The sequence below is a fragment of the Pogona vitticeps genome, chromosome 15 (assembly GCF_051106095.1).
Source record: "Pogona vitticeps strain Pit_001003342236 chromosome 15, PviZW2.1, whole genome shotgun sequence".
NCBI lineage: Eukaryota > Metazoa > Chordata > Lepidosauria > Squamata > Agamidae > Pogona > Pogona vitticeps.
Window position 1 is genome coordinate 5,561,595 of NC_135797.1, and position 21,965 is coordinate 5,583,559.

The window sequence follows — 21,965 nt, forward strand, 5'->3', positions numbered from 1 at the left end:
ATCTCACGACGGCTGGTCTTCTGACCTTGCAGCACAGAGGCTTTGATACTTGGCTTCAAAAGCCAGAAATTGGGAGTTAAATTCTCCGCTGTGCCTCCTGTGAGTAGAGCCAGCCTATGTAGCCTTGGGCAAGCTGCACAATCCAAGGATACCTCCAGAAGAAGGGAATGGTAAACCACTTCTGAGCATTCTCTACTTCGGAAACCCTGAAAAGCGTTGCCATGTTGTAAGGAGGTTCTCCTCTGGCCGGGGGGGCACTGGTGGTGTAGGCGGGAAAAAGAGTCGGAGGCTCTTCATAAAATCCAACATTAGAAAGTTTATTGTTCACAAAGCTTAATTCTTTAGGATCAAACGGATCCTGTAACAAACAGTCATCTAACAGATGATACCTCTTCGCGCGCACATCAGAGGGCATCTCAGGAACACCTAATAAGGGGCCGGTCCGAACTTCTCTCGGTCGGTCATTGGGCGGAGGGGGGCACTCCGAACGGCACAAACCGTTCCGCAACAAGGGTGTCTCGCCCAGTCCCCTTCCAAGGGCTTCTTCTGGTATTCTGGTCCAGGGCGTATTACCCTCCTCCCACCAGGATAATTGCGATGGTGTACCGTCACCAGCCATTCCAAGGGCTCATACGACTTCTCAGGCCCTCGAGGAAAGTTCGGATCCGGCAGCAAACCTCCTCCAGTAGCCAGATTAGGAAAACCGGCCGCAACTCCAACACAACAAGAGTCTCGAATCCAAGCATGGGTTCCGTCTGAACCCCTCGGTTCTTGCTCTGCTCTATATTCGCGTCCGTACATATTCTAAAAGCCCGCGCGTTTTCCCCTCCTTTTATCTCCTCCCAGACTATCAAATCTAGCTCCTCCCCTCCTTCCTCTACCAGGCACACTTCCGTAGATTTTACTGGCACTACTTCCGTCTGTTCAATGTCAATCAGTACTCCTACTGCGCATTCAGCCTCTTCTACTGTATGGCTTTCCATGGAGGACGGCGCACTCCTCTTTTCTCCTTCACACATGTCAGAATTGATTTGGTGGCACATGATTATATTTATTATTAATACTCTTAATTTCTTACCTCTGAGCTTTTCTGCAAATAGAGCTAAGTCTCTGATGTCATTACAACTACATTCGATTGTTAGCCCCAACTAGAAAAGCCTGTTGAATCAGTTTAACATACATAAGTGCTGACCTATTGATTTAATTAGTCTAGTTAAGCCTAACTACCAGAATATGCATATCAGATTCAAAGTTTGTAGATCCTACGACCTCTGGGTATTTCTAGTCAACTAATTTTTTGCACATCCAGACTGAACCTACCATACCTCAAGGAGCAAGTTTTTAGAGCTTGGGAAAGGGCATCCAAAATGATAAGAGACATGGAGAAACTCTAGGAAATATTAATGTGTGTGTGGGTTTTGTAACTTTGTGGGGAGAAAACATGAGAAAGAGGGCACAGGATGGAAATGAGTAGAATCCTGAATACTGTAATCTGGAGAAGGTTAATAAAGCCTTCTGCCTTCTCTTATGATACTAGAAGCGGAGGTCATTTGATGAAAGATCATCTCATGGTCTCTAAGGAAAGGTTTCACCCACTCTTACATTTGTGCAATCTTAAGGACCGCACCCTGCCTCTTCCTAATTTTTAAAGAAAACAAGCGGCAGGAAATGCAGGACCAACAAAAAAAATGACTTCATAACACACAGATACCTTATGGAGCTTCCAGCCTCCATATGCCTACTTGGGATAGCTGCAGAAAAGGACCAACAGAGTCATTGTGGACTGTTGATGAATTCTGATCATTGATGAGTTCTGGTGAATGCTCACTGTTGGGACAAAATGGAGAAACATGGGATCCTGATATCTAGCAAGCCACTCTGGATATGTTTTAAATTCTGTTGGTCTAAGTTGCAAATTATCAAAACATGCAGGGGTATATAATCCAAGGATACAGCAGCCAGCCAAAGGCTATGAAATAAGGAGCTGCCTGTTTTCTGGAATGATTGCAACGGCAGCCCTTCCAGCGGGCATTCAGCCTCTGGTTGCCTCGTCCACACCTTCCCAAGTGGCCAATCTTTGCTTGTTTTTTCCGTAATAGCTGTTTTTCACACCTGTTTTGTGTCATTGGACATCACAGCACCATAAATCACTGCTGTTTGTGTTCTCTTGGTCTCCATCCTGCTTTACAGCTTTATCTGTAGAGATAAATCAGGTCTTGGGCAAAATGCAAAGGTTTGCATTTTTTTATCAGCTTTCAAGATAAAACATCACCTGTCCAAACTAATTTAGATATAAGCCCTTGATGCCGATCAGATAAATTTGAATTATAATTCCCTCCACCTCCTGGATTAGTCGTTCAGAATATCTGGGTGATTTTAGATTGGAGATGGATGGGAAACAGAGCAAGCTCCTATGGAATTGGGGGGGAAGTAGGATGAGGTTTGCTGCTTCTGACTTCTTACAGAAGAAAGAAGGTACCTATTTGTTGATCAGAGGTGGGGGAAGGTGCAGATCTCCAGTTCCAAACAGTCCAATAGTAAAGGAGAACATTAAATGCAGCCTAACAACGATACTACTCTGATGGCAGAAAGTGAGGAGGAATTAAGGAACCTTCTACAGTGGACCCTTGACTTACAGACGGCTTGACTTACAGACTTTTTGAGTTACAGACTTCTCTGGCCACAAAATTTAGGTTTGACTTGCAGACTGAGATTTGACTTACAGACCAGAAAAAAACCAAAATGGAACAAAAACGGCCTGTTACGGGATTAATTGGTTTTCAATGCACTGTAGGTCAATGGAGACTTGACTTACAGACTTTTTGACTTGAGAACCGCCTTCCAATATGGATTAAGTTCTCAAGTCAAGACCCCACTGTAATGAGGGTGAAAGAGGAGAGTGCAAAAAACGGTCTGAAGCTCAACATCAGAAAAGCTAAGATCATGGCCACTGGTCCCATCACCTCCTGGGAACTAGAAGGGGAAGACATGGAGGCAGTGGCAGATTTTACTTTCTTGGGCTCCATGATCATTGCAGATGGAGACAGCAGCCATGAAATTAAAAGACGCCTGCTTTTTGGGAGGAAAGCGATGACAAACCTTGACAGCATCCTAAAAAGCAGAGACATCACCTTGCCAACGAAAGTCCGCATAGTCAAAGCTATGGTTTTTCCTGTAGTGATGTATGGAAGTGAGAGCTGGACCATAAAGAAAGCTGACCGCCGAAGAATTGATGCTTTTGAATTGTGGTGTTGGAGGAGGCTCTTGAGAGTCCCCTGGACTGCAAGGAGAACAAACCTATCAATTCTAAAGGAAATCAACCCTGAGTGCTCACTGGAAGGACAGATCCTGAAGCTGAGGCTCCAATCCTTTGGCCATCTCATGAGAAGAGAAGACTCCCTGGAAAAGTCCTTGATGTTAGGAAAGTGTCAAGGCAAGAGGAGAAGGGGACGACAGAGGATGAGATGGTTGGACAATGTCATCGAAGCTACCAGAATGAATTTGGCACAACTCTGGGAGGCAGTGGAAGATAGGAGGGCCTGGCGTGCTCTGGTCCATGGGGTCACGAAGAGTTGGACACAACTAAAATAAATGAAAACGAAACAATGTTCATGACACTATGCAGCCTGAGGGCTTCATATCTTAATGTTTTGAAAAAGGTAGGGTATTCGTTTTCCATTTGGGGTCAGGACTTGTTTGGTGGGCCCCGTTTTCATCTCACTATTACAGTTAGCACCGCCTGTTTGCGTGTTTATTGCTCTGAGCCCAGTATCTGCCTGCTTTCATTGAGTGAGAGGCCCCCGAAGTTGGCATCGCGCCCCTGTTGAAGCAACAAGTCTTGGCTGGTGCCCAACACTGCCAGTTTCTGGCAAAAGGCCCTGGAGACAAAGAAGGAGCAGGCACTAAGCTTTCCTGGCCCACTTGCATGATTTTCTTGTTCACCATGAGATGATTCCGCTTTAAATCTGCACAGAGTGGGCCAAGGACTCGGAAGGGGAAAAGCTGCAAAAGAGGTACCATTGAGAAACCCTCTCTCTTTGTTTCAACCATCCCATGTTGCTATCCTTGACTGAATGCAAGGGGTTAAAACAGTCCTTGCAATGTCCACACAAGATTACCTGTTACATAAACTACCCACCTTTTGCAATCTCAGCCCCCCCTTCATTCCTCACGATCATTTTTTTCCTCCCATCCGATTCCCTGTTAAAAGTCTCCTGGCAGCTGTCCTGGGCAATCATCCAGCAGATACCAGTGCAAAGGATATTGGCACACAGGCTGGAGCTGCGTGTCCAAGCCTGCTTGGACGGTCGGGTCCGGCCCTCGACCTGACTGTTTCCCTTTTTTTCCCCATCTTGGCTCGCAGAAGCGTTGTTCCTGGGGCGTACCCGGAATTTGCAATGGGTTGCCATTGTTGGCTAGGCCTGGCCTTGCTTCTGGTGGTAGCCGCTCCTAGCTCCCCAACTGGTGATGTGGCTATGACGGAGAGACAGGCCGCCCACGTGTGGGCACCCTGCCCGCAAGAAGACAGTGCTGCAGCACGAGAGGAGGAGCGCCGCCTGACGCCCACATTCAGTACTTGCATGCTGCGTTGTGCTTCCCGAGCGATGTCGGGCATGGTGGGCAACAAAAGAATCCTGAGACTCTATGAAGGCAGGCAAGGTAATGGAAACTGAAGGGGGGGAGAAGCAGGAAAAGGCTCAAAGCCTCTTTTCCAGGGGTGTGCGCCTGGTTTGCCAGTGAGAACCCTGGAACGGTTCCTAAGGTGGAGGCTTAGGATGATGAATGATGCCCACTTGCAAAAACAGTGTTATGTACTATTAAATCAAGCAATCTCTGATATTTTGTTCACTTTTACAAAAAATGGTATCACCATACAGTACATTGAGCAGCTGCTGCTTCTGTCATCTCGCCTGCAAATGTTTAAGACTTGTTTCCTAATGTACAGTCTTGATAAGCATTACTGAGAAACAAAGTGTTGTAGCAATAATAATAATATACTGAAAGACCTAGAAATCCGTATTTGTACTCTGGTGTACAAACATCACAGTATACCAACTGCAGGCTGTCTTACTTGGAACAGTGCATATTTTAAGGAAATAACTGTGACTGTCCTAGATCCTTGGTAATGATCTGAAGTGGAAATAATACTACTGTTATATTTACTTACTATGTGACTACTGTGAAGGAAATAGCAAATATATATATGATCTGAACATTTGTAGTGGAAATATACTATTGTGTGTGTGTATATATATATATACAGTACATACATAAGTACTGTATATACATATATATACAGTATAAGTATATACTTATACTGTATATATTTATTTATACATATATGCACTTATATACATATACATACACACACACACATACACTCACACATATAAGTAAATATAACAGTAGTCCAAGAACACACACATATATAGATGTTCTCTATATATACACACACAGTAGTATATTTCCACTACAAATGTTCAGATCATTACCAAGGATCTAGGATACATGTTTTGATGGATGGATGGCCCTACTGAATTTTTGCTGAGTTGTTCCTTTTCAGCCATCTAAATTTGTCCATATTTAAGGGGGTGGAGCAATGGGCAGTGAGAACAGGGGAATTCTCAGGGCTCTGAGAACCCCTGGGTTTATTCTGAGTTAGTAGACCCCCCCAAGAAAGGGGGGAGGTGAGTTTCCACAGAAGTGGGGCAGTAGCAGGGGAGCTGGAGACTGCCGAAGACTCCAGACTGCAATCTGCTTTTTCAGAGGAGTTTCTTTTCCTCAATTGCAACTGACTCATGAATGATTAATTGGTGCATAGCTGATCGGAGGAGAAGGGGGAGAAAGGAAGATTTTTGATCTGACTGCATGAACAGAAGTTGAATGGCTATTTTTATGGCAAGTAACAGACCAGATGTTTTGTTTCTCTCTGGGAAGTTTGATTGTGGAGACAATCTCTTAAGCGGCAGATTCTCACCTGGAAGAAGAGGAACAGTTGATCCTAAAAACATATAATTCGACACCCTCTCCTTCCACCTAATGTTGAATCAGTGACATGCTGATGGATGTGACAGGCTGAGTGGACTTCAACCACTGTTGACACGTCTCCTACGCTTTCCCTTGCAGGTGAGGACCATGAGTTTTGCTGGGTGCTGCGCCTCCGTTGCCAGGAGGGAGAGAGGCTCACCAAAGCCTTTCTGTTCTTCAACCTTGAGCAGCCTCTGAATGTGAGCCAGCTACCTTCTTACCGGCTCCTTCTCACCACTCCTCCGGCACAGCGTCAGCATCTGCCACCCTGGCAGGGGAATTGGGCCACCAGGCTGTTGAGCACCAAAGCGTGCGGTGTCCACTTCGATGTGACGGAACCGTTCCGCCGTGCGGAAGGAGGCCAGGATGCTGAGATGTGCGTCCAGGCCATCTGCCCAAAGGAAGGTGTCTGGGGGGCCTTTCAGCTTGGCCTGCAGTGCCCGCCTTTCTTGGCCACTTTGTGGCGAAGCCTGCTCCGGCCTGATGGCTAGGTGACCAGAAAGGAGATCCACCTTTGCTCCGTAATGGAGGATGACACCTAGCAACTGGGGGATGAAAGGTGGGAGGGAGGTAGCCCAGATTCATATGCGCACTCTCACACTCCAGTTCAACTGCTGAGATACCAGAGGCAGCACCATGGCAGACTTTATTACTACACCAGTCTTCCCAACTCCAGCAGCATATCATGCATTGAACTACAAAGCCTATAGTCACTAGTCATGCTGGTTTACGAGACTGTTATTGTAGTATGCTACCTCTGGAGGGTGCAAACTTGGAAAAGGGTCACATAGTGTCATCAGATTTCAATGAGCTGGGTGTCATCTTTTTCCATTACACCTCTATTTCTATCTCTGCTGCTAACATCAAGTAAGGGGGGGGGGAATCTTGTACAAAGTATCTCTGTTGTGGTCAGAGAAAGTTATAGGGATAAAAATAAAATATTTCAAGGGTGTCCTTTGCACTGTTCGCAGAGACTGGGGGAGGGGGGGAGAATCTCCCAACCAGGAATGTTTGTTCACATACAACAACTTCGTTGCCTGGGGTCAGATTTTTGAGATCTCTACTTAATGTCAGTCTTTGCTTTTTTTTTTCACATTCTGGGCTCTGTTCTGTTGTGCCACTCCAGTCTCAATCCATTCCTTTGTGTACTTTTGGCCTTTTCGTGATACAAATATATACAGGTAGTTTTAAACTACTGCTTTGGGTGAGGCCTGGATTAAATGTTATACCTCCCAATCCTGCTACGGCATCTATAACGGGGAACAGGGAGGGTTTGTGACACTTAATATATTACCGTCTGAACTTTTGAAATAAATTGGTTATGCCTCCAATTAAGTACTTCTTGTGCTTTATTTCTTGTGCCCACATCTATCACAAAAGAACACTGCTAATTACCTAATTACACAGACAGCGGATATTTTTTATTTACAAGATTTGTTAGCTGCTCCATTACCAATGGTCTCTGAGCGGCATACAGCAATATTAAAACTTCAAAACAACATTAAAAGCCATTAAAATAATATCCAACATTAATAAATCCTGCTGCTCATACAGCCAGCTAAAAGGATACTATTTAATTAAAATGCTGGCTAAACAGAAAGGTATTTGCCTGGCACCGAAAAACCAGAAGTGTCCACACCAGGTGGCTCTCTATAGGGAGGGTGTTCCAAAGTTGAGGGGCAACAGCTGAGAAGGCCCATTTTCAACATGCCATCCCCCTCACCTCTTTCAGGGATGGCACCTTCAGAAGAGCCTCCTGGCCTGATCTTAAGAGTACAGTATGGACAGGCTCATATGGAAGAAGGCGGTCCTTTAGGTAAACAGGTCCGAAGACCGTCACCGCTCATTTAAATACCAGGGAAGGCTACTATCCTGATGAGCACATTTTATGCTTCTTGCCCAAATCTGGGCATTCTGAGTACAGCCAAACTCACAACTAGGTTTTACTGAGTTCAGTTGGAATTTCGTTATACTACATACAACATACAGGATTGTGAATTGGTAAAGAATGGAACCACTCAGCAGAATTATGTGAAGCAAGTTTAGGACAAAACTTTTGAATCACCCGTGGAAAATGGAATAATCTTGCTCATAAAATCAGGTATAGAAAACAATACGTAAATCTAAATGACATAAGAACTGGGTGCGACTGATGCTATTTTCTTAGCCAGGACCTATTCAGCATTAATAACTGGTTAGCTAATAACGAGACACTATGAATCCAGTTCTCAGGTTGAATATGGATGGTGGATTGGACAGTATAAATACAATTTATTTAACATAGTGATAATGATGAGGAAAGTTTAACTCAATTTCATTTCTGCATGCCAAAGCTACCCAATGCTAAAAGTGGCAAATCTAAAAACGGCTCACTTTCAGTGCTTGCTAAAATTAACAATATTGGTTTAGGAATTGTAGATCTTGGTTTCCATAGTACATGGTGTTTTCCTAGCACACAATTCTTAAGCCTCTTGTTTTTCTTTATTAGTATATTAGCTGCACTGATATCCCTGTCTTCCTCCAGTGAACTTGGGGCTCTCATGGCTGAGAAATTCCGAGTGGCCCAAGGTCACCCAAGAAGTGTCATATCCAAGAAAAGATTAGAACACAACCCTTGGTAGTTCCATCACTGTAACCATTACACTTTACCACACTGGCTCTTTACAGGGTCTTGTGATTTAAGGTGTGCATGTTGCAAAAATGCAGTGTGCATACTGACTTGAATGGCAGGGACAGTACTAGATATTTAAACACCTGAAAAATCTCTCCTTCAGATGCGACCGCTTAGAGAAATTTGGAATATGTTCAAATTTCAGTTGGCTCCTTCTTTTTATTAGAACCGATAAAATGTTACACTTTTGAAATTGGAAAGAACTCTTTACAGGCGAAATAATTTTAAATAGAGGACAGTTGGGGAAAACGCCTGATATTCTGCCACATCCTAAAAATAGTCAGCAGGGGTGGAAAAAGGGGAAGGCGGAAAAAAATTAACTGGGGAAGAATATAAGTGTGGCACAGAGGAAGTTGTGCTGGCCAATCAGATGGCACGGCAGCGTTCGGGTGCCTCAAGCTAAAGCATCCGGCCGGAAATATATTCGGAAGGGCAGTAATGGCGTCGCCCGCACACTCGAGCCACGTGTGGGTGGGATCCGAGACAGGCATCTTGAAAGGTAATGGAGTATATAAAGGAAAGCGTTGCCAGTTGGGGAGGATGGCTGTTGTAGTCCAGTGCATTTGGAGGGTGTTGCTCTCAAGCCACTGCAGAACTGAATGAGCCTTTGGTAGATCTCTTGGCCTGTTCTTAGTTAAAGGAGGAAGTGAAGTTTCAGGGTAAAAATGTGGACAGAGATACAGAAAAGGACAGAGCAAAAGCAACTGTAGACGCCTAGAGCTCTTTTTCCACTCGATTTTTGACCTGTGTGCCTGCAACAGGGACTTGATCTGAAGATCCAGACAGGCTTTTGTGAACTTCACTTGCCCGATTCCTCTCAAGATGAAGCCAGTCTTCAGGAGCATAGTTAGGGGACTGGCTGAAAGCCCAAGGCTGGAAAAGTTGGTGCCTTGCAGATATTTTGAAGCATAATTTCTCTAACTCATCCCCTATGTGTGAAAGGATTGTGAGAATTGTATTCCACCGTATTTGAAGGAGAATGTGTTGCCTACCCTTGCCTGTGTTGTTTACTTTGTCAAATTAAGAGCAAGTGGTGAATTGTCCTGGATGAATTTGCCATCACTGTGTTCCTTTCTGCCTTCATCCCACTTCCTGGTTTCATTCCTTTCCCCCCCTACTTTTAGGGATCAACTTGCAGAAGAAACAGGCCACCAATTTTAAGTTGGGTGATGTGACTCTCAGTCGATGTGAAGCAGTCACTGCCATGTGTTGGGGGGATGCCTTTGAATCTGAGGTGAGGGGTTAATATTTCATGAGTCATGAGAAGAAATATTGAAGTAGAATGAATGTACTGTATAATGGAAGGCTGAAAAGATTTTTGTCTTAAACTAACAGACTACCAAGGCAGCATTGATACATCCAAGACTTAGAAAACTCTATATTTGTTGGTTGCATGGAAGTGCTGCCAATTTTCCTTGTTGTGCAGCTAAAACTGTATAAAAGCTTATTTGAATGTGGGAAGCTGTTGTATGCCAGTTCACTTCAATCATTGCTCTGGTTTTGTATCATCTACACACATGGCAAGGTGCACCCCCCACTATAGTTACTATCCAAGAAATAAACCTTCCCTATTGTTAGCAGCCAGTGGGGTGGCTGACTGGGACTTGAATGCATGAAGCTGCCTTTTCTGAATTAGATCAATGCAGCGTCTAGGCTAGTACATATGTTCTGTTACATCAGCTGTCCAGGATTTTAACTAGAAACCTTCTATAGCTTTTCATACATGAAACAGTTTTAACTAGAGATACAAGAGAACTGAATATGCTGTTGTTTGCACACATTCTACTACTGAATTAGAACACTTATTGAAAAGAGAGGAGTCAGACTGGCCCAAATGATTCTCCTCTTTGCCAATTTATTTCCTCACAGATCTTTGTGGGATGCCTTGATGGATCAGTGAGGCTGTTCAGTACTGAGAAGGGCAAGTTTACTGAGTCTCGAGACTGTCATGGAGGCGAGGGACCCTTCTGTGGCCTGGCTATGCTTAATGGGTAAGGCTAATTCCTTCAGGTTTATATGTTTTTAACTCCTTGGAAAAGAATAGCTTTCCTGAAAATGTGGAGTTTGGGGTCTCTTAATATTGTGAATTGTTGTAATCTCATCTGAGTGTTTTCATTGTTTATGCCTGTGTTTCCCTCTCATAGTTCTAATTTATTCTTGCAGGTCCCTTGTCACTTGTGTAGCATCTGGATTGCTGAAGGTTTGGCAGGATGCTTCCTCTGAAAATGTGAGTTCTTTCTTGTGTTTGATGTGGAAGTGGGATAAAGAATATAGAAGAGTAGCCTTGTGGTACCATGGTTAAACTGCTGTACTGCAGCCAAAACTGCTCACGACCCGGGGTTCAATCCCAGATAGCCGGCTCAAGGTTGGCTCAGCCTTCTAGCCTTCTGAGGTCGGTAAAATGAGTACCTAGCCTGCTGGAGGAAAGGGTAATGTGTAGCCTTGTGTAATTAAATTGTAAACCACCCAGAAAGTGCTTTAAACACTATGGGGCAGTATAGCAGCAGCACACTTTGCTTTTGCTTTGTTCTTAAGGACAGGTGTTTTAGTAATCCTTTAGCAATTCACATGACATCCATGTGGAGATGAGCACTGGAGCTGTTTGAATGTTTAAATCAGCTATGGCAATTCCTGAATGTATTGGTTTTGCTTTGATGGGATGATGTTTTTGGACACTGTGGGATCAATATGTCAAGATGCACATGAACAATGGATTTCCATGTTCAGTTTGGTTCCTTCTTGGTCCGGACTTCAAAGCTTAGGCTTCCTCCAAGCTGGCCTTTGATGACCCATTAGGGTGCTGCAGTGATGGAGTCCCTGCATATGAAGGCTGGACTAGATGACCTTAGATGTCACTTGCAGCTATATTGTTTTTAGGATTTTTTTTAATGCCCAGATAAGCCATTGTATGTAGACCAAAAAAATCTTGGTTTAAAATTTGGGTCCTGGATAATAGAACACTTAAATTCTGTCATTGGGCAGCCTATTCCTGTATTTTTTTCTCATCAAATGTTCTTACATTCTAATATAAATTAATTTTAGCTCATAAAATCTTAATAAACTATCATTGCAACAGTAGAATGGCAGGCATTCGACATGCATACACACACTGTAATGTATCCAGAAAGATATCAAGGGGCTATTTTGTTCTTATTCTGTTGAAGGGAGCAGTATATGTTGTCACTTTTAAGATACTGGATGCCTAGGGTAAATTCACCTAAGCAAAATGTTTATCCTTTATTTTATCCCAGTTGGGTTATCTCCCAAGAATGACACAAAGGGCCAACCTGAAGCCTTCTCTCTGCCTTTGGGCTCCCCTGATAGGATACCATATTGAACATAACCTCCCATTAGGTCACTGACAACAGACCTTAGCTTTCCCTCTCCCTTCTGGTAGGCTTACTTCAGCTTTTCCCGAAGTCTTCCTTCTGGTCATGTAGTTGAGAAGCAGGATCCAGCACAAATGATGTCATGGTTGCCTTAGAAATCCTTCTGCTCCTTCATGCCAACTTCCACTGGCCACTTCTGGAGTCCTCTGTCCATGGCTCTGCTTATCCTCCTTGCTTCTACCTTCAGTGATTTCAGCTCATCTTCTGCCCCTTCCTAACTACAATTGCCCTATTCCATTGCCCTTGCCATCTGCCAGACCACCCTGTGCCAACTGACCCCCTGGCAGCTTCGAACAGCCCCTTTTATACTGTTTCAGTCAGGACTCCCTGACCAATGAACATCCAATTCCACCATATGGTCCAGCTCATTGGCCGGTAAACGCGAACCAATCAGAGCCGGCATAATGAGTATAAATGACCTATCATAAGCTGTCCTTTCAAATTCCTTGTAGTTAGGTGACAGTTCTAACTGTGGACCATAACAGCTTCTTTGGTAACCATGGCAACAGCTTGGGCAATTTTAACAGGCTTACCAAGAGCAGGCCTCAGTCTCAAAGTAACTAGCCTTAGTTAGAAATAACTTTTTCTCCTCACATATATAACCTTTATAATCCTAATAAAATTATATTGTGGCACAAGCTTTTTACATATTCTTACACAAAATTTGAGCATAATTTTACCTCAGGACCTCTAGATTTTCTACATGGCTTGCAGTCCTGGCTTCTTCAAACACAATAAATTTCATTGTAGATTTGAGTGTTTCAACAAAGCCAAGAATGGAAGATTTGTGACTCGCTAGATCTTGTTGGATTTTATTGCCCAATATATTTTTGCCACTGACCGTTGGCGAAGGCGAATTTATTTATTTATTTAAAATACTTGTAGCCTGACGTATATCCCCAGATCTTAGGACAGATTGCAATGCTGTATAAAATGGTTTTAAAACACAAGTCCTTTAAAACTATTTAAAATAAAACAGTTTAAAACATAAAATTAAAACATTAAAACTATTGCAGGCCATCATCCACAACCTTAAAAGGATCTAATAAATAAGTTTGACTTGACTTGGTGACAAAATTATTGCAATGTTAGTGATGATCAGGGTGGATTTGTTTTAAATCACAATTTAAATCCCCCCAAAATCTGATATTTTGACCATGTAATTTTTTTAAATCAAATTTTTTATTCAAATCATTTGGATTTTTAAACAATCATTGGTTTTTATCTGCCTTGGTGGCAGGTGGAGATCCAGGTGGGCCCGGGTGTGTGCCGTATGCGCCAGAACCCCGAACATCCTCACCGCGTAGCCACAGGTGGGAAAGAGAACTGCCTGAAGGTGTGGGACCTTCACCAACCAGAGGAGCCCATTTTCCGAGCCAAAAATGTAAGTAGCTTGTACTCTTTTATTTGCCTGTTTTCCCTTTTTTTTACTTGGATGCAGGATCTATGGTTTTTTACTGCATATTAGTTCTTACTAGAGAAGGATGTCTTCCCTCCATTCATACCATTCCTTGCGTTTTCTCCTGCCACAGGTACGGAATGACTGGCTTGATCTGAGGGTTCCTGTCTGGGACAGAGACATGCAATTCCTGCCCGGGTCAGAGAAAATTGTTACCTGCACTGGGCACCACCAGGTACAAGCTGGGAAAGATGCATGCACTGGAAACGGTGTGTCTGTAATGTATTCTCTGTGCAGCTGCATCGGAAAAGAGTTTGGAATATGGCAGCAAGAATGTTAATTGTTGCATGGCTTTTAGGGAATGTGCATTTAATTTTGCATTGAACATTGGCTACCTGTAAGTTTTGGGGCTCAGTGAGAAATCTTCACGAGGCATATAGTTTTTTTTTTAAATTTTCTGTTCATCCGTTGCATACTTTGCCCCAAGAAGTGTATTTTTCACTCCTGAAATCATTCCCCCCCCCCAAATATCCCCAGACACACAAAACAACAGCAGTAAACCGCCGGGGGCCCTCTGACTGCTTACTGTTGGGTTTCTTTTCTTTTTCTTTCTAGGGGGACATTTTGGGGAGCAGCATGTCCCCGGATGGATTTTGGGCGCAGAAATGTGGTCACCCTTGCTTGCCCATTTATGCTTTGACACTTTAAATGGTCTGAGGCTGGAATATGGCAAGACCTATCTTCTCTCTCTTATTCACTTAAGTCTGTTTGTGAACCCCTGCCTTGCACCTCACTTTCAACAGATGTGGCTACACTAAGTAGGGCCTTATCAGAAGCAGCTAATCAGGCTATCAAGAAGCATTTAGCAGAGCCTTCCTAAGCTGATGCTGTTTTATAATTTAGTTTTCTGGTGCTTCTAAATAATAAATGGGAAAGTAGTAATAAAAGTCTAACCTTCTACTATTCCCTAATGTTTTCTTCATTGTGCAAAAGGTAGTAAAAACACAGCCAAATGAAAGGAATTCCGTTTGTAAGCTTTTCGGCTGTCTTGATCATCACTGTTTCTTCCAGTTTGTACCACTTAGGGGTACGGAGGCAAGGGAAGAGTTCTGCTGTTAACCTTTTTAGTCTTCGGCCCACAGGTCCGGCTCTACGACCCCAGCTCCCCACAGCGACGGCCAGTCTTGGAAGCCACCTTTGGCGAATACCCGCTCACAGCCCTCTCACTGACTCCAGGTGCAAAGTGAGTCTCTCTCCCCTGTCTCGCAAAGATTCACTTGCAGTGTGTGTGTGTGTACATAGCTGGTTTTCAAATTCAGTAAGGCCAGCTTTCTACTGGAGGGTGGAACCCCTAAGGGCAGTGATCTCGAGGCGCCAGAAAGTGCTGCCGGCATAAGATTCCTTTTCAATGCAAAACAGGAAAAAAATAATTGAATTCCTTTTTATTATTACTACTTTATTTCATTCTTCGTTGCAGCTCTGTTGTCGTTGGAAGTTCACGAGGGGATGTAGCAGTCATAGATCTACGGCAAGGTCAGTCTGCAGTGAACTGGAGACACGATTGAAGGGGGTTTAAATGTTGGTAGCAAACGCAGTAGGGTGAGCCAAAGGAGACAGGCAGAAAGGCGTCAGAAGCAAGCCGAATACCTGAAGGGCCAGCTTTGTCACTAGATGAGATTCACACCGTGAATTTCATTTCAATAGGGACTTAGATCTGGATCTCTGAAGCCTGAGTCCAGTGCCTTAACCACTACACCACATTACCGACATACTTATTAAAATTATTTATATGCCACCTTTCTCCCCATAGAGGACTCACGACCGGTAAAATAAGAAAACTTTAAAACAGTATGTAAATACAATTATACAGTGGTGCCCCGCTGGACGATTACCCTGCTCGACAACGAATCCGCTTAATGTTGACGTTTTTGCGATTGCAAAACGATGTTTAGATGGGGGAATTTTGCTTAACGTTGATTGGTTCCCTGTTTCGGGAACCAATTTTTCGCTTTACAGCGATCAGCAAACAGCTGATTGTCAGGTTTCAAAATGACAGCCGGCTGTAGAAAATGGCTCCCCGCTGTGTTAGGGACTGATTCCTCGCATTACAGGCACCAGAAAATGGCCGCAGTATGGAGGATCTTCACTGGACAAGCAGGTATTTTACCCATTGGAATGCATTGAACGGTTTTCAGTGCGTTTCAATGTTTTGTTTTTTTTTAATTTCGCTTGACAACATTTTTGTTCTACAGCGATTTCACTGGAATGAATTGATGTTGTCAAGCGAGGCACCACTGTAGTTAAAAAACAAACATACCAATTAACCAATGTTTCTTTTGTGCTTGGGCCTGCCTTCTAAACATATTTTGTCTTCTGCACCCTCTCCCTACGCAGCCGAGCACCTCCTTTTACCTCCAGAGCCAAGGCAATGAGTCAATCTAATGTTAATCTCAAATGGAGTAGACCCACTGAACTCAATGGGACTTACATAAGAGGTGACTTACAAAGACAGCTCATTTCAGATTACTCTGGGTGTTGTTAACATTGGATTTTGCCAGGAGATTCTTGCCCTTTGCTGTATGAAAAGAAGACACACTGAGATCATCACCAAACCCAGCCATTTCTAGTAGGAACCATTTAATGGGGGTTTTCTGGGAAATTTCCCAGTAAAATACAAAGAGCACTATCTGATTTTGCAGGTACGCTTGATTGGCAGTTGCAAAAACTGATGTTTCTGTAGCCCATAAATATTTGGACTGAAACGTTTGTTTGGATTAAAAATGTACTTCGTGAGGTTAAAAGATTACATTCAAAGCTTTTACTGAGAATAATTTTATGAGAAAACACGTCTTCAAACTTTTAGAGCAACATATAGTACTTTTGTATAGTTAAGAGGGGAAAGAACTGAAAATGGTTGACATTCTGTTTGGCATCCCAACAAATAGTGCCTCATATGCTGTGGCTGTCTTTTCATAAACCACTTGCATTCTTTAAGTTAGTTTTAGATCCAGAACTGCTTAAACCACATTCTTAGTAATGATTTAAACGTGCAGGCTCCAGCACGTGATTTTTTTTAGAAATTGTCCTACCTTGTTATTTTATATTGAAGTGTGGCGAAGAAGAAGGGAATCCTATATTCCACCTCCAGCTGACTGGAGAAAAGGTGGTGCCTTGCTTAACAATTGCCTCGCTTAACGAGGAAATCGCTGTACAGTTAGGTTTAGTGATCGCAAAATGATGGTTTAAATAGGGTTTTTCTGCTTTGCAATGATCAGTTCCCTGCTTCGGGAACCAATTTTCGCTTTAGGATGACCAGTAACAGGCACCAGAAAATGGCTGCCGTATGGAGGATCTTCGCTGGATGAGCAGGTATTCAGCCCATTGGAATGCATTGAACAGTTTTCAGTGCGTTTCAGTGGGTTGTTTTATTTCGTTTGACAACTGTTTCGCTCTACAGCGATTTCGCTGGAACGAATTAACGTCGTCAAGCGAGGCACCTCTGTGTATGTAACCAATAAATATTAGCGCAACTTTGATCCTGGCCTTTAAAACCATGAGGACTAGGATCTTGTTTCATTTAAGAGAAATGGCAGAAGTTCTCAAGAGTGCTGAAGAGGATGCCTTGTATGTGAGTGGTGCTCTGGCAGGATACACACTGCCCTCCTAACCTGGCGATCGTGTCTTCCCCATGACAGGGCGGTTGGTGAAGTGCCTGAAGGGTTTCGCTGGGAGCGTGCGGGCCATCCAGTGCCACCCTGTCCTCCCCTTGGTAGCCTCCTGCGGCCTCGACCGATTCCTTCGTGTGCACAACCTCCAGCACAAACGCTTGGAGCATAAGGTGAGCCAAGCCTGTATCCCGGGAAAATGTAGCATTCCATGTCGATTCACTGGGTCCTTTTAACAAAGTGTTGCATCATATTCTCGACACCTTGCTGGAATATTCTTGCAAGGGTTCCAGCCAGCTAGTCATGCCTTCCTGAGGTAGGGAGTTCTGTTGCTTCTCTGTTTTGCTTTTCCAAGCTTGTCCTTCACTAGCACAGCCAAGAATGGCGTTCTGGGCTTGCAGAAAAGAGAATATCCAAGGGGCCAAATGTTGTATGAGACCTCTTAAAATACAGGAGGCAGTTCCAGCTCTGTAGATCTTTCTGCGGAGGGAGGATTAAAACAGAAGCAAAACTTTTCTACTTGATCTTGCGACAAGTATATAAACTGCTCCTCATGGTCCCGCTCAGCCACAGTCTGCTTTCTGTACAGTCGTGCTCAGCTTAACGATTGCAAAACAATGTTATAAATGGTTTTTTTTCGCTTTGCGAAGATTGGTTCCCTGCTTCAGGAACCGATTCTTTGCCTTATGACGATCAAAACAGCTGATCATCGGGTTTTCAAAATGGCTGCCGGGTGCTCAAAATGGCTCCCCACTGTGTTTTTGGACGGATTCCTCGCTCTACAGGTACCAAAAATGGCCACCCCTATGGAGGATCTTCACTTGGCTTTTTTATTTCAATTGGCTTTTTATTTCGCTTTACGCTTTGCGATTTTGCTAGAACGAATTAACATCGTTAAGCAAGGCACCACTGTATCTCAAATAATAATAATAATAACACTTTTTTCCATTTTTGTTGGGGGGGGGGAATTAAAAAAAAAACGAAAATTGACAATGTTCCTGAAAATTCTGTTAGTTAAAGCCAAAGTACTGCCTTGATTTGCTAACTTGAGTTTTAATTTTTTTTTCCCTCCCTGGTTTTGGGGGTCTGTCGGTTTAATACCTGTCTCTGTGCTGAAAATAAGAAAGCTGAAAAGTATTGTGGCCTCTTTAAGACTAACAACATTATACTAATGCCAGAATGGTAGTGGATTATAAAAGTGATGTGCCTTTTGCACTGTCTCCGACCAAGAAAATGCATCAGGTGATGGGAAGGTTAGCTGTCTGAAGAAGTACATTTTTATCCACAAAAGCTCAAGCTGAAGTAAATCATTTCGTCTTACAGCTGCCATACTGCTTGTACTAAAATATTAATAATAAAAATAATACTCGTACTGAAATAAACGAAGGTAGTTGCCATTCTATTAACCGAAAAAGTCTCTGGTCCTTCCAGGTTTATCTGAAATCTCGACTGAACTGCCTGCTGTTGGCCAGCCAAGAGAAATGGGAGGTGAGTTGGACGCCAAGGGCATCTTAGAAGGGAGGTAACATCAGACTTCCTAGTCATGATGAGGCTGGGTCTCCAGAATGAGTCCACATTTTGGGATGACATACATACACTTTTCATGCAAAAATGGTATGTGCATATTTATTGGAAATCCGGAGGAGCAAAGCAGCTGGATTTTATACAGCTACCTTAAAAAAAATCTTCCTGGGCTTCTCATGAGCCGGTGGGAAACTATATTACATTGAGTACGGTTCTTTGTCTTAGTCTTGACAGTAGCTTTCCAGGGTCTCAAACAGATCTCTATTTTGTCGCTTGACTTTAAAAATCAGTTGATTGGCGATGGTAGGAATTTATCCTGCCTGGCACGCATCAGTTCTACCAGGGACTGTGATCCAGCACCACATTTCAAATGAAGCATTTTTTTCCCTGTCAGCTTTCTTTACTGTACAGCTTTTATACCCGTCCACACACAGTGATTTGAAATACAAGAGTGTGGATGGTCTTCATTTTGGTGTCCAATGACCACATCCTCACACTTGATGTTCTTTTCTAATTACTAATTATTAATACTGGTAAGAGTATAATTTTCAGTTTCTAAATGAGCTTATTATTTTTCTTTGCTTGTATTTACTCAACCCTATCACTGCATTTTTAAGGCTCTTTAACAAAAACTCTTTGAAGCTTATAGTCAATGGTAACTATAACAACAGAATAACTGTAAAACATATTTATTTTATTTTTATTTATTTATTTATTTCCCGCCTATCTGGTCGGTTAAGACCACTCTAGGTGGCTAACAGCATAAAACAGAACAAAAGGTAAATATAAAAACATTTTTTAAAAAGAAACATTAGACAGGATGGGAGGAAACAATAGGAGAGGGAGAGAAGAGGGCATCAGGAATTGTCTGGAGGGAAAGCCTGCCCAAACATCCATGTTCAATGACTTTTTCCTTGGGAGAAAAAAGGTTTTTTTTTTCTCTCACAGTAAAAGTGAGTTTCTGTGACAGTTCTTTTCTCTTTGATAAGATATAAAAGGTGAGGAATCCTGGGCTTAGAATCTTCAGATTTGGACAATAGTTTAAATAATTACCTTTTTAAAAAAAATCCAGTCTATAAAAATATAACCTCAAACAAAAAGATACATAATTAGAGAGAGCCTATTTAACATATGGGAAAATACTAAAAAGAAGAATCAGTATTCCAATATTAATTTCACACATTGATGCTTCTTATGACCTAACAAATAAGAGAGAGAAAAGACTTTATAACTTACGGAGTTATGATAAACTGCAATTTAAATCATGGCAGGGAAATAAGATAAATCCTGCGCTAGATGGATGTTATTGATGCATCTGCTGTTAAAACTGGCTTTCTTCCCCTAGGAGGAGGCCCTCGACCCTTCAGCTGACCTCCAGAATGAGGTGAAGAAAGAGGAGGAGGAGGAGGAGGATGACATCTGGAACTCCATGGAAGTGGTGGCTGCAAAGCGGAAAGCAGAACCCCAGCCCGCTTCTGACGTGGGAAGCGAAAAGACCACAAAAGAGAAGGCCCTCAAGACAAAAAAGAAAATTAAAAAAGCAGAATCTTGATATTTTGGGGGTATCGTCAGAGGGAGGAGGGGCAGGAGCGCCCAGATCTTTAACTTGGACATGAGTTTATTACCTGGGAAGACTTCAGTTGTGTCAAAGGCGAAGAAAGAAAAACAGAAAGGACTCCCAGGTGACTATAGATGTCCCTGCAACGTTGGAGAGCATTTTATTCTTACTCCCACCCCTAAGCTGTGGAACGTAGCATGGCTGAAGCTCTGTTCTACAGGTTTTCATGACTCAGATCTTCAGAGAAGAAGACAATCTGTTAGGAGTAAGGAAACGGGGTGGTGGTGGTGATAGGTTCCTTCATTTCACTTCTGTTCTCATTTTGACTGCTGTGCAGTTCTGTCCAGGTAAGGGTATTAAACATGGCTTTTTGTGCGTGGATGTTGGTACTTTATTTTTAAACGTACATTTTAGAGCCCGGTCATCCAAGAGTAAAATGCAAACGGTGGCAAGGGAAACCGGAGAGGGCCCTGTTAGATGGTGCTGATACTATTTTGAGAAACAAATTAAAGTTTGCTGCTTGTGTACCACCCCATACTGCACTCTCTGGACAGTTTACAATTTCATTCTGCAGGCCACACATTGCTCCCTTGGAAGGATGGAAAGCTGAGTCAACCTTGAGCTGGTTACCCAAGTCCATTTGGATTGAACTCGGGTCGTGAGCAGAGTAGTTGTGCCAGGTGGCCACCAACATTCAGCCCTTTTCTTACGCAAGAGGAAAAACTGGTGACTGGGTTTCTCTGATCCAGTCCACCTTTCCCAAATGAGACATCCTTCTCCAGCCTTTATTATAAATTTTAACATCCCATCCCTCAGATTCTAAAGTGTGATCAACACTTTCCAGATGTTACAGTAGCAATGTAGCAGGAATGGGGCAGACTGGCTTAAATTACTGTTTTATTATCAACATCTGGATCATCTTGGTGCATACTAAAGTGATTGAAAAGTAGGTAATCAAAATGTTTTGCACTGTAAGTTGCATCTTTAGCCAAGTCTGTTTTCCTACACGAAACTCAGATGCCAGTTCGCCTTCCTGTAACATCAGCCGAAAGTTGTCATTCGGGGATGGAGCATATGAAAAAAAATCTCAGTTTCAATTCTCAACAGCTGCAGGTAGAATTGGGAGAGATGCATCTGGAAATGGAAATCAACCAGACCGGATGGGTGGGATATAAATCAAATAAATAAATAAATCCCGGACAGCCAATCAGTGTAGACAGAACCAAGCTAAATGGACAAATGGCCAATCACCTTGTAAGACAGCTTTCTGACTCCACCCCCTTAGTACTCCTACAGGGTCCCCAAGGAATAAGACTTGAAGTTCTCCCCTTGGTCCTCATTTGAAACTGACTACATCAATATAGCGAATTCAAATGGCTTATCAAAAGTTGGTCCTTTGAATCCTGCTTCAGGAGCTGACGGGTCTAAATGGCACAAACAAGAGCATAAAGAATTTTTGGGGGGAACAACTTTGTTAAAAGTTGGTAGGATGCAAACCAATTATCTCAAACCTAACAGGCCAATACAGAGGTATTATTTCCACCTCTTGATCTTAGATCCTTACTATAAGCCACTGTTGCTGGCACAAGACTGGCATTAAGTCTTCAGATCTTCTGTCCACCACCATCTATGGCAGCAGGCATAGCTTCCACGCTACCTTTGGACGTGGCCCTAGATCCTGCAGGGAGCTCTGCAAAGCTTTCTAATGGACTGAATGAAGCGTTCAGAGTCT

At 43.0% G+C, this 21,965-nt stretch overlaps 1 protein-coding gene and 1 long non-coding RNA gene across 3 annotated transcripts; one reads left to right on the forward strand and one right to left on the reverse strand.

Moving 5' to 3' along the window:
- The first annotated feature begins 254 nt into the window (after positions 1-254).
- On the forward strand, positions 255-20,612 carry WDR74 (WD repeat domain 74). 2 transcript variants are annotated; one of them, XM_078381939.1, is made up of 12 exons: positions 255-4,659; positions 6,127-9,197; positions 9,823-9,932; positions 10,568-10,689; positions 10,862-10,925; positions 13,325-13,471; positions 13,620-13,721; positions 14,629-14,729; positions 14,964-15,019; positions 17,182-17,324; positions 18,583-18,639; positions 20,021-20,612. In XM_078381939.1, exons 2-12 carry the CDS (start codon positions 9,137-9,139, stop codon positions 20,225-20,227), a joined length of 1,170 nt encoding a protein of 389 aa, XP_078238065.1. In that variant the 5' UTR covers positions 255-4,659; positions 6,127-9,136; the 3' UTR covers positions 20,228-20,612. The 2 variants fall into 2 exon arrangements, with proteins under 2 accessions (XP_078238065.1, XP_078238066.1); XM_078381940.1 differs by having other exon boundaries at positions 257-4,659; positions 13,328-13,471.
- On the reverse strand, positions 14,926-20,025 carry LOC140702835 (uncharacterized). Its single transcript, XR_012082107.2, has 2 exons — positions 19,912-20,025; positions 14,926-15,035 (listed from the first exon to the last, which is right to left on the reverse strand). It is a non-coding gene; the product is annotated as an uncharacterized LOC140702835 (long non-coding RNA).
- Positions 20,613-21,965: the final 1,353 nt, after the last annotated feature.

Excerpts from the sequence above, each read along its gene's own strand:
- WDR74 (XM_078381939.1), top strand. The coding sequence starts at position 9,137 with ATGGCGTCGCCCGCACACTCGAGCCACGTGTGGGTGGGATCCGAGACA. Across the intron at positions 9,198-9,822 it reads CGAGACAGGCATCTTGAAAG|GGATCAACTTGCAGAAGAAA; the intron begins GTAATGGAGTAT and ends CCCTACTTTTAG. Across the intron at positions 15,020-17,181 it reads AGTCATAGATCTACGGCAAG|GGCGGTTGGTGAAGTGCCTG; the intron begins GTCAGTCTGCAG and ends TCCCCATGACAG.